This window comes from Juglans microcarpa x Juglans regia, chromosome 5D, assembly GCF_004785595.1.
Source record: "Juglans microcarpa x Juglans regia isolate MS1-56 chromosome 5D, Jm3101_v1.0, whole genome shotgun sequence".
NCBI classification, from domain to species: domain Eukaryota; kingdom Viridiplantae; phylum Streptophyta; class Magnoliopsida; order Fagales; family Juglandaceae; genus Juglans; species Juglans microcarpa x Juglans regia.
Window position 1 is genome coordinate 12,460,697 of NC_054602.1, and position 16,974 is coordinate 12,477,670.

At 35.5% G+C, this 16,974-nt stretch overlaps 2 protein-coding genes across 4 annotated transcripts; both read right to left on the bottom strand.

Annotated features, from left to right (window-relative positions):
• Nucleotides 1–1,764: 1,764 nt before the first annotated feature.
• Nucleotides 1,765–5,184, bottom strand: LOC121266243 (uncharacterized protein At2g34460, chloroplastic). 3 transcript variants are annotated; one of them, XM_041170018.1, is made up of 5 exons: nucleotides 4,948–5,184; nucleotides 4,523–4,735; nucleotides 4,269–4,388; nucleotides 2,331–2,603; nucleotides 1,765–2,163 (listed from the first exon to the last, which is right to left on the bottom strand). In XM_041170018.1, the coding sequence occupies exons 1-5, from the start codon at nucleotides 5,083–5,085 to the stop codon at nucleotides 1,999–2,001; spliced, it is 909 nt and encodes a 302-aa protein (XP_041025952.1). In that variant the 5' UTR covers nucleotides 5,086–5,184; the 3' UTR covers nucleotides 1,765–1,998. The 3 variants fall into 3 exon arrangements, with proteins under 3 accessions (XP_041025952.1, XP_041025953.1, XP_041025954.1); XM_041170019.1 differs by having other exon boundaries at nucleotides 4,523–4,828; nucleotides 4,948–5,089; XM_041170020.1 differs by lacking the exon at nucleotides 4,948–5,184 and adding an exon at nucleotides 4,880–4,900.
• A 1,237-nt stretch (nucleotides 5,185–6,421) lies between these two features.
• Nucleotides 6,422–12,532, bottom strand: LOC121265201 (3-oxoacyl-[acyl-carrier-protein] synthase I, chloroplastic-like). The gene is made up of 7 exons (XM_041168721.1): nucleotides 11,956–12,532; nucleotides 9,962–10,393; nucleotides 9,298–9,471; nucleotides 8,259–8,372; nucleotides 7,881–7,982; nucleotides 7,180–7,246; nucleotides 6,422–7,080 (listed from the first exon to the last, which is right to left on the bottom strand). The coding sequence occupies exons 1-7, from the start codon at nucleotides 12,400–12,402 to the stop codon at nucleotides 7,013–7,015; spliced, it is 1,404 nt and encodes a 467-aa protein (XP_041024655.1). The 5' UTR covers nucleotides 12,403–12,532; the 3' UTR covers nucleotides 6,422–7,012.
• Between the last annotated feature and the right edge of the window lie 4,442 nt (nucleotides 12,533–16,974).

A 16,974-nucleotide genomic window follows, 5' to 3' on the forward strand; every position in this document is an offset into this window, starting at 1 on the left:
CGCTTCCAAACTTTCCCACCCAAAGTTTAAAATTTTATATAAATTATGAGGGATTCAAATTAAAAACCTCACAAAGCTATCAATTGGCAGGGTGCCATTACACAGTTAGACCAGGCTGGTACGGGTTACAGTGGAGTTAATTATAAGGAAAGCCCACCAGCTTAAAATGATCATGTTTGTGGTTAAACCAACATAACTAGCTGGAAGATTCTTATTTTCTCCTCAAACCCTCCCTATAAAGACCATTTTCACTCCCATTTTCCTCACTCAAAACTCAAAACTCAAAACCACCCCCATTTCTTCAATTTCCTTGCAAGTTTTACTCCAACCTGTTCTCAATTTTCCATAGAGACTAGTCGGAAATGGGGGATTGCAGGGTGCCCATGGTTTTGACCATCTACATTATGGTTTTTCTGGCTTTTGCTGCTTTCAGAGCCACAGTTACACTTGAAGATATCGGGGAGATAGCACCATCGCCAGTGATGGAAAGCGCCGGAGCGGCTTTGGGCGTTCCAGCTGTGTTTGCAGCTATGACTTTACTAGCTGTTTGGTTCTTCTAAATTACATTTTTTTTATCTGTTTTCCATTACTTGTCGAAAGCATTAATGGAATGGAATGCCTAAATTCTCTTATATTGTATTTTGGAATGAGTTTTTAAGGCATTGGGCTTTGAAGAATATGATATCTTTCTATTCTCATTATTTCTGCACTCAAATGTTGGAGACCAGCATTTTTACCCCCCCCCCCCCCAAAAAAAAAAAATTAGGAAGGAAATATGTTTTCCAAAAATACAATAACAAATCATACTTCTAAAAAAAAGGACATTATCCTATTGCAGAATAAGCTCGCATATATATATATTTTGTCGGAGTACCTCTCTAAGGCAGGGCCCCCTTGGACTCACCCCTACAGAGTAAACATCGATCCCGTGCACTTGAAAAATTTTCCTACACGGAACTGGTTAAATCGCTGACTTTTCACTAAGGGGTGTGGTCCTAAAGAATTGTTTGCACCCATGAGGTGTTGAACCTTGGACTTTGAAGAGAATGATACCCAAGACCAAGGCCTTCACCACTTGGGCCAACCCCTTGGGGTTGGAATAAGCATATATTAAAACTAAAAGAAAGAGAGAAATAGACAAAAATCATACGGGTTATTTTTAAATTATTTAATGGATAAAGTATTGTAGCTACTTCATCCAATCTTTTGCCTTACGATCTGATCGTTACAGTATAAGATGATATATAATTAAGGTATGTTGAGGACAAGGAGTCTCTTTTAAGGATTCCGATGAAAAACTTCTCCACAACTTTATATGCAACGACCATTATGCATGGAGAAACTTCAGATGATAAACATTCTAAGAGAACAGACAAGGTCTTTTATGCAACTATTTGTCATTAAAACCCTCGGAAAGCGAAGAATGAGAGATAAAAAAAAAATCTAAATGGTTCATATTCCTAACCTCGTTTGCCTTGCTATTGCTGTTGCTCTTCTTAGTCATTTTGCTTTCACAGAATGTATTATTCGCTATGACTCAGTTTCTTATACAGAAGCAACCTTTAGGGGAAGCCAAATAATGGATTTTTACACTTTGAATTCTTGTATGAAGCATCTTATTAAGACCACAAAGGAATTCACCTCAAGCGAATCTAGTATACACGTTGTGAATTCAAATTAATTTTTCGTTTCTGAGCACAACTTCAGACATGGAAAATAACTGAGGAAAAAACAATAGGTTTAAAGTGAACGCCACACCAAAAATAACCAACTCTCACTTTCTAGGACCCAATTAAGATTCATTCGAGTGCTTTAAGGCAACTGTCTATTGAACAGGATTGAGTGTAAATTAAGCATTTTTCTAGTTTGCTAGGCATATTCTTTCATCAAAGTTTAATGAGCTCGAGAGTATAATAGCAAACATATATCTGCCAGAAGAAAGAAAGAAGTCAGAAATAGTACTCTGCCTATGTCGTGTTCTGAGATTTAACTTTGAAGTCACCGCTGCTTAATGGACCTAAAAAGATCTTCATATGAACGCTTAGGAGCATCAGCTCGGGAAACTATCTCTACAACCTTATAAGATGCTTCAGGATGGACTAATGCCTCAACAGCAACTTCTGCAACCTGATCTCTTGATATGGTACCTTCATAAAGAGTGTCCTACAAAGAAGGGGAGAAGGGGAGAAAGGAGAAAGGGAGAGCGAAGAAAAGAAACAACTGAGTTCTTAGTATTTGACATAGTAGATTTTCTTTTTTTTTTATAAGCAATGTATTTGAACGCCTGGTAGAGAAAATGTTGAAGTTTAGCAAAGTACTCTTTCATTTACCTCTGGCTGCATAAAAATATTTCCTGCTGGGGGTTCATTTCTCAGCCCACCAGGCCTTATTATAGTGTAGTTTATACCCGATTTCCTGATATATTGTTCAGCCTGAAGCTTTGCAATTAAGGTAAGTCCAAAAACATTAAGAAAGATGTAAGCTGGATTCAGTATCTGTCCCATTGCAGCTCCATTGACTAAAATGGAACTGACAAGTATGAATCTGTTGACACCCAGTTTACGGCACGCTTCAACAAGGTTTACAGTGCCAAAATTATCAACCTGCAACATCATATTTTTCAGACAATAATACTCATATTACAAAAGAGCACCAGAAAAGAAACAGGGCATATGCAACACAAGGACCATCAAAGACCAAAGGCTCATGAAGGACTTCACAAAAAAGTACAAATGGTGGTTGAATTCTTAGATTCCTATTCTATATTCACATAGGCTTAGCTCAGGACCCCACTACTCCTGAGGGCATTTGGTTTTGTATTTCTACTGCATGACTTTTTTTTTTTTTTTAATTTATTACGTAAGTCATGGACAAACAAAAAAAATAGAGTAAATTTATTAAGCAAATGTGGACATTATCGCTCATATTGAAACACTCTTCACGACAGTAAATTTAACGTTGGGGAACTGTTACACTATAACTTGTACCCACAAATAATGCAGAGATGCACTAGTTTGAGGAAAGATTACAAGAATGAATTGAAGACATTTCTAAAAACATAAACCTTGCTAAAGTAGAAGATCACAGAAATTTATGTCCAAAGTAAAAGATCAACAAATGCCAAGGAATAACAATTTTCTTGAATTGAATTAGTATCGGATGAATAAGTATGTACTAAAGATTATATGAGTGTGAAGATATATAAGTAAATGGCAAAAGTCTTTAGACTTGTGACTGCCAAGTGCAAGAAAAGCCTACCAATGGAGCAGTCAAGAATAATTTGACTTCCAAGTTGAAGGCAACAAAGGACAAGTGCAAGGTCCAAAGGTCCAGAAGAGGCAGGAAATGTGTAGTAAAGCAAGGATTTAACAGAGGATATACTTTGAGATAAAACTGACAGGAAAATAAGACACCAACAAATAGAAGTTGTTAAGACTAAGGTTTTGCTGCGTTGGTGTGTAACAACCTAGGGAAACACTAGCCACATATGTGCTATAACCCCAAAAAGACTAGTCAATTTGAAGCTTCCCTAGAATCACTTATAAGGCCATGTTTCGCCTAGTAGGTAGCCGCTGTAGGACTTAGCAACCATGACTACCTTTATAACCTATCCACTCTATGTAGGTTATTCTTATTCACGTGTTGACTGAGATGTTACATGGTGAAAATATGATCTTGACGCAGGATTAAATGTATTGCCAAGAGATAGTCCTTTTGGAATCAACAAGCTACTGAAAGAGTTATTTTTAGCATAGATGTAAGCACAGCTTGACCACCATATTATTAATCTACTAGTCAACTGAATCAATAAAATGAACTTAGATTCCTTTGTGTTCTACCCTTTATCTACTTGGACAAAATACAAGTGCCTTTGTCAGCACTGTTTGGGATAACACTGGATCTAGTCGGATACAAAAATCTTTAAGTAAACTGTGATGCCGGTGAAGAAACTAAAATATCTATGCAGTTCAAACTCAACATGAAAGCAGAAAGTAACAAATGAAATATTATTAGCCTATCGGTCCATGATTAGTGACAACAATAATGTAGTGTCATACAAGCTAAGTAAAAAATTAATTCTTTTTTTTAGGTATTTTGAATGAGAATTTACAAGAGCTGTTTATAACTTAACATAGACGAGCAGCCTCCATATGATTACAGATAAGTTGGGCATTAATAAGAACAATGAATGAATGTACTGCGAAATTGGCTACAAAAATCCATATGCGGATAGATATATAAGTTGAATAGGTACAAAATGGACTGACCTTCCATGGAGCAAACAAATCCCACCCCGGCCGAAAGCCAGTTGCACATATCACAGCTTCTGAATCATCACCAATAGCTTCTGATAGCTTCTCAGAACCCTCTGTTACATCCGCTTTCAGCTGAAAAACAGAAAACCCATAACACGTATCTCGAGAAACTTAGACGAACTCAATAAAAATAAAAATAAAAACCAGTTAAATTTTCACACAGACAGTGTTTAAGTCTTGCACTTCAAACATCCGAGGAAACTAACAATTTGAAGGGCCGGGTTGTCATGGGAAAGCGTATTTTTGGCCTTGTCCAAGTCACGAACCCCGGCTTTAACCTGAAAACCCTTTGCCAGCAGCTGCTCAACAATTCTCTTCCCAGTACTTCCGGTTGCTCCAGCAACAAAGATTTTCTTCTTTACAATTTCATTGGCTCCTGAATTCTCTGCCACTTCTTCTGTAATCTCACTTCCTTCCATCTAACAGAAATGGTTGGCACGCATAGCAATGTCAAGTTATGAGAAGCAATAGTCTATTTTTCTGTGAACCCATTTTACCCCACCGTTTGGAAACTGAGAAACCATAGGAAAATAAAACGAGAGGAGAAAAAAGAAACCCAATAACAAAACTTTCTTTTACTTTTCCTAAGACAATCAAAGAGCGGATTGCTGTCTTTGCGTGCGTGCGTTACCTTTGTGGAACAGAGGATGGAGAGAGGCCTGGACTTGGGGATGGTGAAAAAGGGAAGGGAAGGGAGGGGTTTGTTGGAGTGTGGAGTCCAGAGACAGAGAGGTGAGGTCCTGAGAATCAGAGGAGAAATAATGGCCATTGCTATCTCTGAGCTTTCTCATAATCTCATTACATGTTCAGAACCAAGGCAAACCCCGCCACTGATTTCTTTCTCAATCCACTAATAGCCTGTCTCTCTCCGCCACGTACTCAAACCTTCTATTACCCTTCTACTTCTCGCCTCTTAACGCTTCTAATTACATTCACGAAACGGTATTTGCAGCTATTAAGTATATGTAAGACTCATAAAAAAAAAAATGGAAAATAATAATAATAATAATAATATAATACGTAACGTTCATATAGTCTCCATTTCATCCATTTCCATACAGTTATTTTTAACTAAATTTTAAAATTATAATAATATTTTTTTTAAAATAATTTTTTTTATCCTCATTTATCAATAAGACTATCCTCCGATTGAAAATAAAATTTTTCTAAAATAAATTTTATTCATCATCCTACACATCATATTTTTTTTTTATTTTTTTTATTAAATATGTGATATATAAATGATGAATAAAAGAATTTAATTAGTTTAATAAGAATAAAAAAATTAAAAAAAATTAAAATATGTGTAATATATAGAGATGAAGAATAGCAGAGTTAAAAAAAAAAAAAAAAAAGTACGACACAATTCATGACTATATCATATCATCAGCATAGTCTTCCGTATATACACAGTTACGTTTGAGGGCTTAGCCCCCAATTTTTATTTATTTTTCCACAATTTGTACTTGGGCTGTAGTTTCTAGCGTTTTAGATAATGGATGTTCCCTCAGTTGGTTTATACCCTTTCTAAAGTTGATTAGGCACGATTTGGATTAAGAGATAAGATGATTTATAAATAATAGTGAAATTTATGAATTAAAATTTGTGAATAAAAGTAAAATGAGTTGAGATCATCTTTCAATCCAAAACGGCTCAATTTCAGCTATTGGCATATAGAGTACGAAATAGAAACAAGTTGATATGCTGTTCCAAAATATTCATCTGAAATAATTTCCTTGTAATTTTCACTTTCATAGCGATTCCCCTACCATCAGAATTTGCAAACTGCAAGCAATACCACTCTATCCATCCCCATTCATTCATTCATTCATTTTTCTCCAAATTTCTCTGGTTCACGCTTAATTTTGACAATGATCTTACATTATACACAGAGAGAGAGAGAGAGATTAATAACAATGCTCGGATATGTAATCCATTTACAAGTCATTGAGTATGTTAGTGATCTGTCTTGATGAGCATGGACCACAAACGAGACAGCAGAGTTTATATCTAAATTAAAGATGACATGCAATCATGCTCAACTGTGTTTCTTTGGTCACCAACAATGACTCACCCGCACACACGAGTATATTAAATGCTCTAAGAACACCAAATTTTAAAGGCTTCCATTCCATAAGAGAATTACCAAAATTCCGTAAACAACGAAAACGGTAACAAAAAAACAAAGACCTGTAGTAATCAGCTCAAGTCTTACATGAGGGCAAGTTGAGATACATTTTAATCAGCTCCATGACCACCATCGATATCAGCCGCTGTATCCAAAGAGACAACACTACGCTGGGCTTCAAATATTTAGCAACTATCTGCACCTGGTCGGAAGCTGTCCCTGTCAGCCCATTTTGTGAACCTCTCTAGTCATCTACACTCCGATCAATGAGCCAGAAAGATAGTAAGAATCATGTCATAAAGCAAAAGGCCTTCGGCAATCTCTCCCTCTCCCTCTTCTATCCATGACAATTTAAAACTGAAAATAGATTGAATAGTTCCAAGTAAAGATGTCACAAAGTAATCAGAGCTAGAATTCAACTCATAACTATCACTAAATTAACAACTACAAGTGGCACAAGCATGCAGTTGACTCCAGAAAGTAGAAAAGGAAGCGCCTCACTAACAAACAAGCAAACTCCTGAAAAGCAAGACTCATCTCCTACAAGAAATCCAGAATGGCCGGATGATCAAGGTTTGAATGCAGAAAAGGCCACGACTGAGTTGTGTCCACCGAATCCAAATGAATTTGAAATGGCTGAAATCATACGACATAGATGAGTAATTAAATCTTGGATGCTGAGGCATCACAAGCAATTGCAAATGAAAATGCCGTGGTGTACAATGGGCATCTTACCAACATTCACTTCATGCTGCTGCTTTTTATTTGCGACGGTGTCGAAATCAACTGAAGGCTCTGGATTCTGCGTCCATTGAAGAGAACATGTCACTCATCATAATAACATTATCCTAACTTTAAAAAACTGATTAAATTGAAACTTAATTACTACTTTATTTAGTCTAAAAAAATAGACCAAAAGAAAGTAAAAATTCACAACCATAAGATTCGAGTTTACTTAAAAAAATATATAAAAAATCAACTCTCATGTGATTGTGGTCTGTACCATGGCTCCCAACAGCAAAGACATTTTTTTTTTTTTGGCATCAAAGACACATAATTTGTAATGTTATGTAATAATATTAAAAATAAAATAAAACCTCAGCCCAATTAGTTGTCTGCAGTGACTAGTGGAGAATACTGTTCACAACTTCCTGTTACATTCAGTGCTATATGATGGCATTAACCACATATTCCATCTCCATAACTTATTCCCAGTCTAATATCTAAGATGAAATAATAGGATCAATTGAATAAATCGGTATAAGAATCAAAACTGGCTAATGTTATGAAGTGTACTGTATGTGCGTTTCACAAGTTTTCTTTCTTTCTTCTTCTTTTTTTTTTTTTTTTTTTTTTTTAAATAGGAATCTGTGTTACACTATCTAATTCTAATTTGCATTCTACAAAGCAAGTGTCAACTAGAAAGTAGCACATACAAATTGATTTATGGTAGGATGCAGCCATCCAGTGGTTATGGCTTTCACGGTTGCGATGGCTTCCAAACCTCCAGCGGCACCTAGGCAATGTCCAATCATTGACTACAACAGAATGAAGACAAGAACAAAACAAGATGAGACAAGTGGAACCAGGATACCTAGTTTTTGGGGCCGGGGAGAAGGGGGGGGGGGGGGGGGAGGACTAAAAGATTTTTTTAATGAGGGGGCAAAAGTCAATGTTTAGAGTCTACTTTATAAAAAAACCTTAAAAATATGAAATTTAAAGTGAGTTTTTCAAATACCTAGTTCTACCCCTGCATATGACCGGCTTAAATTTGAAAGAAGAGAAAGTAAAGCATTCACTTGGGGAAAGATTACCTTAGTGGCATTAATTTTGATCTCTGAAGTATTCTTGAAAACCTTTTTTACGGCATTTATCTCAGCCAGGTCACCAGCAAGAGTGGAAGTTGCATGCGCATTTATGTAATTAACCTGGAAAATGGGGAAAAACTATTTTAATTCTCCTTCTTTAGTTTATTTACTAGTACTGTCATTCAGAAATAATTGTAGCCACAGATATTAATTACAGGCCAAACATTGATTTTTATAAAAAATCAATTTACAAACCGAGCACTTAATATTATCTGTCCATTCCACCTCATTCACCAGATATGACTGGAAATAATTGGTTCCTGCACAGTAACAGCCCAATCTCTCAGACTTACAAAATTGACAGCCCTTTACAGCACTTAACCATCACCTCAACAGAACAAAACTTTAGAGCCTTTCTCTTGGTTCATCTAAAAAGATGTTTTACAACACTGTACTCTATCTATGGCCATCCTCATGCCACTTCAAAGCAATACTGTTCCTTCCTGGGTTCCCTTCTCCATACACCGTCAGTTTAATTTATATTATCTCACTAAAGCACTAACGAATTATTAGTTCTAGTCACCGAGACCAAACTTTAACAATCTAAATTTCTGACAATGGTGCTTATTTTCTCACAGATGGATGTGTTTTAAGTCCTTTCTGCCTTGCCACCACCTATTTCCAACATGTTTATTTAGACTGCTCACTTCACAGACATGTTTCCTGACTGTCCGGCATCCTCTACTGGTTCACCGCAGAGGACGTGCAGTCTTCTAAAAATGTCAATGAATTTCTACTTTGAATCATTATACATGCACCAATCATAATCTTCTCCAAAAGCATCCCTACACTTCATCTATCCTCTTTTAGCCTATGGCAGCATCAGAGTCAGGTCCTCACAGGCCCAATAGTCATACCAAAGTAACTCAAATGGTCACTCTTGAGTATTAACTAGTCCATAAACATCACTCTCAAAAACCCCTAATAACTAAAAAAAGAGCACCATACAGTAAAAAGATTGCCTACAAGGGAATAATGACAATACCTCCTCAGGTGACACGCCGGCATCTTCAAGGCTGCTCTCAATGCATGAAGACACACCAAGTCCATCTGCTCTTGGATCAGTCATATGATGAGCATCACAGTTAACAGCACCTCCCAAGTACTCAGCAATAATTGGGGCACCTCGTTTCATTGCATGTTCTAAGCTCTCCATTATCTGTCATGGAAATCTCAGTCTTACACTAATAATCATATCAATTCATGAAGCAAAATTAGATGTCATTACAACCATAACACTTAAAACTGTTCAAAGAGAGACTGGAACTCATACAAAGCAAGCTTATTGACATTTAATCAAACAAGCAAACTGTTCAAAGCTGAGGAAAAAATATACATGTAACTTCTAAATGGAAACTCATTGAGCAGGCCATCGTCTACACTAATTACCAAGGAGGCCCTGTAATTATTTTTCTTTGAAGTACCCACAATGATTACACCTTTGTCTGTTACAAATTTTATAGAAACGACCAAATCACAATGGTTGGTTGGCATTCCAAAACTCCATTGGATTCCTGTAGGTTAAGTATGAAAGCAGACCCAAAAGGTGAAAGCAGTCAACTAGTCAATGTAACTTTGGCCTTTTGTTATTTATGTCAAGCAAGCTTAAATCCTTTTTACACAACTAACATAAAAAGAGGTAGGTTTACCAATACTCCAGCTCCTTCACCCATGACAAAACCATCTCGATCTTTGTCCCATGGCCTTGAAGCAGTCTTTGGATCATCATTTCTCTGAGATAAGGCTCTGCATGCAACAAAACCCCCCAGTCCAATGGGAATAACAGCAGCTTCAGTCCCACCAGCAATCATCAAATCAGCCTCACCCCGACGGATGTGATTTGCAGCAGCATAGAAGCAATAATTGGAGGTTGCACAAGCCGTTGAGATTGAGTAATTTGGACCCATGAAGCCTATATCAATTGCAAGCAATGCAGAACCCATGTTCGTTATAGCATAGGGAATGAAAAAAGGGGTTATTTTCCTGTAACCTTTCTCTATTAAAGACTTAACACCCTCGGAAAAGACTGTAAGACCACCCATCCCAGTTCCCACAAGCACACCAGCCCGCTCCTTATCAATCTGCAGCATAAATCAGCAATCACAGTGAGTCAAGCACATAGCCGTAACTAAAAAGAAGAAAAAAAAGAAAGAGAACACACTGAATTAAGCTTGTATGATGCATAAAGAATAATCTTCTAGACACAAGGGTGAATGCTTGATAAAAATAAAATAAACAAAGAAAGAAAAAGAATTGGCATTGTATCAAAGACTTCCATTATACAGACATTCAATTAAAGATGGAACATTTGATGTGCTCGAATAGAATATTTTACCAGCATAATGACAATTTTTTTATCAGTAAATAAAAAATTTATTCATGAGAAATAGGCATGGCCCAAGTACACGGGACATATACAAGAGCAACACCTCGGCATGATTGACTAGAGATACAGGGAGTTCAAGAACATTCAGACCATTGAAATCTGTTATAATCGACCAATGGAGTGAAGTGTTAAAAAAGGATACTCTACGCTCATCCATCGATCGCTTGTGATGTTTAAAGCTTTCAACATAAGGAAAAACGTATCTCACCATTTTCATCATTTCATATATAGAGTAAAAGAAGCATGAATAAAACTTCTTGATTACCTATAAAAAATATATATATATATAGAAAGAGTAAAAGAAGCAACAGACTGTTATCTATAGACATGACACAGAATCGCTTTTTTTTTTTTTTTTTTTTGATAAGTCAGAATCGCTGTTCTTATGGACTACCAATATCCTAAAACTCATATCCCCTTGGAAGGCTTGAAAGGTCAATCAAGTGACACGTATGTCCTTGTTATATTAGATGCAAACCACTAAATTTTGGGGAGGGAGTCATGTTGTAGGTTTCCTAACTTCCTACATCATCAAGTGGCGAGCAAACAAACATAGGACTTTTGAGGAAAGAAAAAATTAGGCAAGCTACAAAATTGATTTACATCTCCAATCTAGAAAAACTTATCCCAACTATCTACTATAATTTTTGTTTTTTTTTTTTGAAATCCTATCTACTATAAAATTGATGCCACATATAGTTAGTTGGAAAATGATAAACCTACAATTAGTATACAACTATTTTACCACTCTACTTAAAATGAAGGGTAACTATGTAAAATTGAAATTATTTTTACATTAAGTGTCACAATTACATTGGTTGGTTTAAAATGAGTTGTAAGATAATTGTAAAAGAGTTTTAGGTGTATCATTACCCTCTGCAGTTACATTTGAAAATAGCCTTTTTTATAAGACATTTGAAATTAGGTTTTTTTTTTTTTTTTTTTTTGATAGGTAATCATAGAAATGTTATTAATAGAAAAAGGCAAAGCCCAGGTGCACATCTGAAATTAGGTTTTAGCAAAGGATAAATGATTTATCCGATCTCAAACATATCAAATGCATGCATACATGTCAACAATTTGGCCATGCGTGACTTGCAGCAAAACCAATATATCATAAAAATTCAAAGCCAATTTTAGTACACATGACAATTTAATCACAATAACCCAAATCAACCATCATGCACCACAATTGAATCAAACACATATAACTAAGGTATTGAGTAGACTAAGATTTGGAGACGAGAAATAGTGGACCTTGGAAAGTTTATCGCTGCCAAGATCGGCATGCTCGAGAGCCTTCTTCCCAGCGACAATGCAGTATCGAAGGCAATCATCGAGGCGCCTGTCATTCTTTCCATCAATGTATCCCTGGGAGCTGAACCCACGGATCTGGCCTGCGAACCGGGTGGGGAACTTGGAGGCGTCGAACCGGTCGATGGGACCGATCCCGCTCTCGGCCGCAAGCAGTTTGTTGTAATACTCATCGACGTCGTTTCCGAACACGGATACCAATCCCGTCCCCGTGATCACGACCCGCTTCTTGGGGTCCTTCTCGCGTTTCGGCGCCGAAACGACGGGACGGGACGAGGCCGCAATGAAGGGGAGGCGGCGCCTGGCGATGAAACGGAAATGAGAGGAGCTATTCTTGCGGAGTGGGCCGAGCGGCGAAGGGCAAAGGGTCGGGGATTGAAGGGCTTGCATGGCGGCCTGAGAGGTGGGATAGAGAGTGCGTGGCGAAGAGTGACGACGAATGACGATGATAACTATGCGCTTGTGAAGACGAAGCGAGTTTTTTGAGTGCTCCCGAGTCCCGTCTTTATTAGGATTCTGGGAAGTGGTTTATTAAATTAAATATTTGCAGGGAATATTATTTTTAATTTACAAAAGTTTTTGTGTAATTATTTTTGTGTATTTTTTGTAAATTTTATTAATGTGATTGATTGTATTATTTTTTTAATATAAAATAATTATTTTGACCAATCACATCAATAAAGTATGCAAGAAGTATGTAAAAGTGAATGCATATAATAAAACTCTTTTATTTAATATAGTACTTTTGGTGCACAATATTCAAAAGAAAAAACAAAAAAAAGATTTTATGGTTTTGTTTTGAGTGAGTTTGATGCAACTATAAGATTTCAACTTAGATTATGCCAATGCTAGGAATTAAGTGTTTTATAATCAAAATTAATATTTTTATGAAAAATCGTTTCATGTAAAACAATTTGTAAGATTGGAGAGAATTAACTTTCATAATCCCAACTCTTTACTACTTACATAACGTGGTCTTCATTTCTTTTTTGTCAAAATTTTAAGTTTCTTTAAGAATGTAAATAATTAAATCTTAAAATCTATTTCTTATTATTAATTTAAAGTTTTTGGACAAATAATAATTTCACATAATGTTGAAGTACTGATCGTATGTTCGAATCTCGATTCTTCACTTCGCTTCATTAACGAAATATTTCATATATCATACCTATTTATCGAAGAGAGAGGAAAATATTTAGAATGTAAGTTGTAGGAAGTCTAAATTGGTTTTGAATCTTTTGATACCTTTTGTCAAGACTCAATAAACATTAAACATATTAGTAAAAAAACAACAAAAGTGATACTCAATACGAGGCCTGCAACCTAATTTGATACAATCAGGTTTATGCCCGACTTGACCTGAATGAGCTCGTTGAAGGCACCAAACCAACCTGACCCAACCCGATCAGAACAAAATAAAATCGGATCAAATCCGTACAACCTGATAAAAAAAGAAGAAAATGCTTCTTGCACTTCGATTTACAAAATCTCTCTGTAATTTGAATCTCAAATCTACAATCATCCTCAAATGATCGAAATCTCAGATCTACAATCATCTTCAAATTCAAGAAAAGATCCAAAAAATACTTGCAGAATGGAAGAGCCACTTGCAAAAGAAAAACGAATGAAAAAATAAAAATAAAGAGAGAAAAAGGGAAACGAAAACATTACCATCGCCATCATCAATGTGTTGCGTTTGGAGTTTCTCAAAACTCATCCCTAACCTTCACGTCGTAGCTTCAACAGAACCTCTCCCTACTCTTCTCTGCAATGCCCAATGACCCACTCCCATCTCCCCTTTTTCAAGAGACCAAAACAAACGTCAAACACACTTAATAACCTCTCGTCTCTCTCTCTCTCTCTGCTAGCTATTTCTAGGTGGATGCTAGCTGGGAATTGAATCTAAACACATACATCTCTGCCCATCCTTGCGGAGAACGAAGACGAGAGTTTCAACTTGATCAGCAAAATGGTTGAAGTAACCACTTTAGCCCGCGATGAATGAAGACAAAGGCTTCAATTTGCTTTGTCATATCGTTGAGTCTAAGGGAATATTTGCAGAGTATCATAAATTGAGGTGAATGGTGTAGCCCCCATGAACTTTTCATGGGAATAAAAAAAAATTTGTCTTTTCTTTATTGCATCGTATCCTTCTTTAAGTTGTGTTTCTCACAATTTTATCGACCGGGTTGACAACGAAACAAAAAGTTCCTAGTCGGGTTGGAAACCCGATCAGATAACAATCCAATAAAGTCAGGTCGGGTCGATTCACTTTAATCGAATCCACCAGATTATCGTTTGTTTTGCACAGGCCTACTCAATACCATACAAAGATGTCAAGAACCTATTCTACCTAATATAACTCATATTGTCTTTCATTTTGAGGGTTGACAAAACTTAATATATACTTTGATTGTTCCCAAAATCTTGGAAATGGACTAAAGATGGGAGGGAGGAAAGAATATTTTCAAACAGGATGATAGAGAATTTTCACGTGATTCATTCCCCTGACCGGACACTTCATTTTCATTGCAAATGCAATGATGAAAGATGAGTTATTAGTTTTTGTTTTTTGAAATCATTATATTTTTAAGAGGATCTTTGTTCTATACCTAAAATAATATTATTTTATAAAATACTCTTAATTTAATATATAATTATATAAAAAAAACTTGTATTAATTATATCACAACATTAAAAATAAAAATTTATAAGGTCTTATTTGGATAGTTATCTCAACTCATCTCATTCCCAAATATCACTAAATACAAATATTTTTAAATTTCAAATTTTTCAACTTTTCATCTGGAGTGATGCTACACCTACTGATGGATGCAACCGAATTTGGTTACCAAATGTGCAAAAAAAAAATAAAATAAAATAAAACACATTTTCAAACCCCTTAAACATTTAAAAAAAATACAAACTCATTAAAAAATATTTCCTTAACCATTAAATAAAAATAAATAAATAAAAAACAATTCGATAGAAAATGCCAGTGGATATTGTCGGTGGGAGTAGAGTTTTCCTTTCATCTAATCATTACCTAATCATCACAATTTTCCAAACTTTCATACAAAACACAGGAAATAATTCAAATTTTAAAATAAAAATTATATTCTAAATTTAACAACATTTTAATTTTATAATATTTTTATTCAATTTTAACTCTTTCATTTTTCAAAATCCAATGAAATATCTTAACTCAAATCATTTCATTATTATTCTTAAATCATTTCACTACTATTCACAGATTTCTCATCTCATATGTGTAACCAAACGAGACTTCATAGGGTTTTGGAAAATCTGTAAATAGTAGTAAAATTGTTTAGGTTAAGATGTTTTATATGATTTTGGAAAATGAGAGAGAAAAAGTTGAATAAAAATTTATAAAGTTAAAATATTGTTAGAGTATCTTTTTTGTTTTGAGATTTGAAAAGGCTGAATTGTTTTTTATGTTTTGTTTGAAAGTTTGAGAAAGTTGTAATGATTAGGTTGATTAGATGAAAAATTTGAAAATTTAAAATTGAAAAGTGTTTGTATTTGAATTATGTTTGAATGTTGAGATGAGATAAGATGAGACAAGTTGAGACCATCTATGAAACCGAACGAGCCTAATTAGGTGTCGTTTGGAGTCGAAAATGAGTTGAGATGAGTTGTGAATAGTAGTGAGATGAGTTGTGAATAGTAGTAGGATTTGTGAGTTAAAGTTGTTGAATAATAGTGAATAATAGTGAGATGAGTTGGGATGAATTGAGATGAGTTGGGATGAATTGAGATGAGTTGTGAATACAAACGAGGCGTAAATCTTTTGTATGTTATGTGCCCCATACACGTGGATCCATCTAAGCCTTTCATGTGATCGCTTGACTCTCATTTGTTCCGATGTCTTTTATTTTATTTAAGTCTAGAAGGTTCGTGAGTCTTCTTTATCAGTTGTATTTTTCAGTATATTATCTTTTGGTTTGTAAAGGTCTTTAAGATTAGGAAAATGCTGGGAACCGAACGTGTAAGAAGGCTTGATTTACACCCACCAATAAATGCATGACACGTACGGATTTTAGCCAAATGATTAATAGAGTTGCATGTAGGCAATTCACTCGTATACCTCCAAGCCTTTCATGTGATCGTCGACTCTCATTTGTTCCAATGTCTTTTATTTTATTTAAGTTCTAGAAGGTTCATGAGTCTTCTTTATCGGTTGTATTTTTCAGTCTATTATCTTTTGGTTTGTACGGGTCTTTAGGATAAGAAAAATATTGGGAACCGAACATGTAGGAAGGCTTGATTTACACCCACCAAAAAATGCATGCCACGAATAGATTTTAGCCAAATGATTAATAGAGTTGCATGTAGACAATTCACTTGTATACCTCCTCTTCCCCCAATCTCTTTTCTCATATCTCTCTCTCTTTCTAGGTTTGAAGCTTTTTCCCTAAAACTAACACTTGACACTAGAAAATGGTTTGCGAAAGTGGTTATCCTTCAACAAAAATCTTGCCAAAGGAGCAAAACAACGTCGAATGACATAAGATGGTTTTTTTTTGGCTATTGCAACTCTTAACATTCTTTCTTTTTTTCTTTTTCTTTTTGCAATGTTAAAAAGAAGAGGGAAGCGGGGTTAGGGGGAGGGGGAGGGGGATGCGAGCAAAGCCTTGGAAGGTGTTCAATATTGAAATAATAACGAACTAAAAGTCTTGTTCGCTTAACATTAGAGTGAATAATCTGATTCTCCTTTAGCATCTAAGAAACCTAAGCCTAAACAGGCAATAACTTCCACCCTCTTTCATTATGGGAATCTTAAAAAAATCTAACAATGTTATCAGACAATTGAGAAAAGATAAGAAACACCAAGAGGAGTGCCAATATTCTACCTAAAACTGTTACTAAAATCTCTTTTTGATGTTTGAACGAAAATTTTTCATACAAAAAAACTGACGAAATGAGAGAGTTTTGAATTGA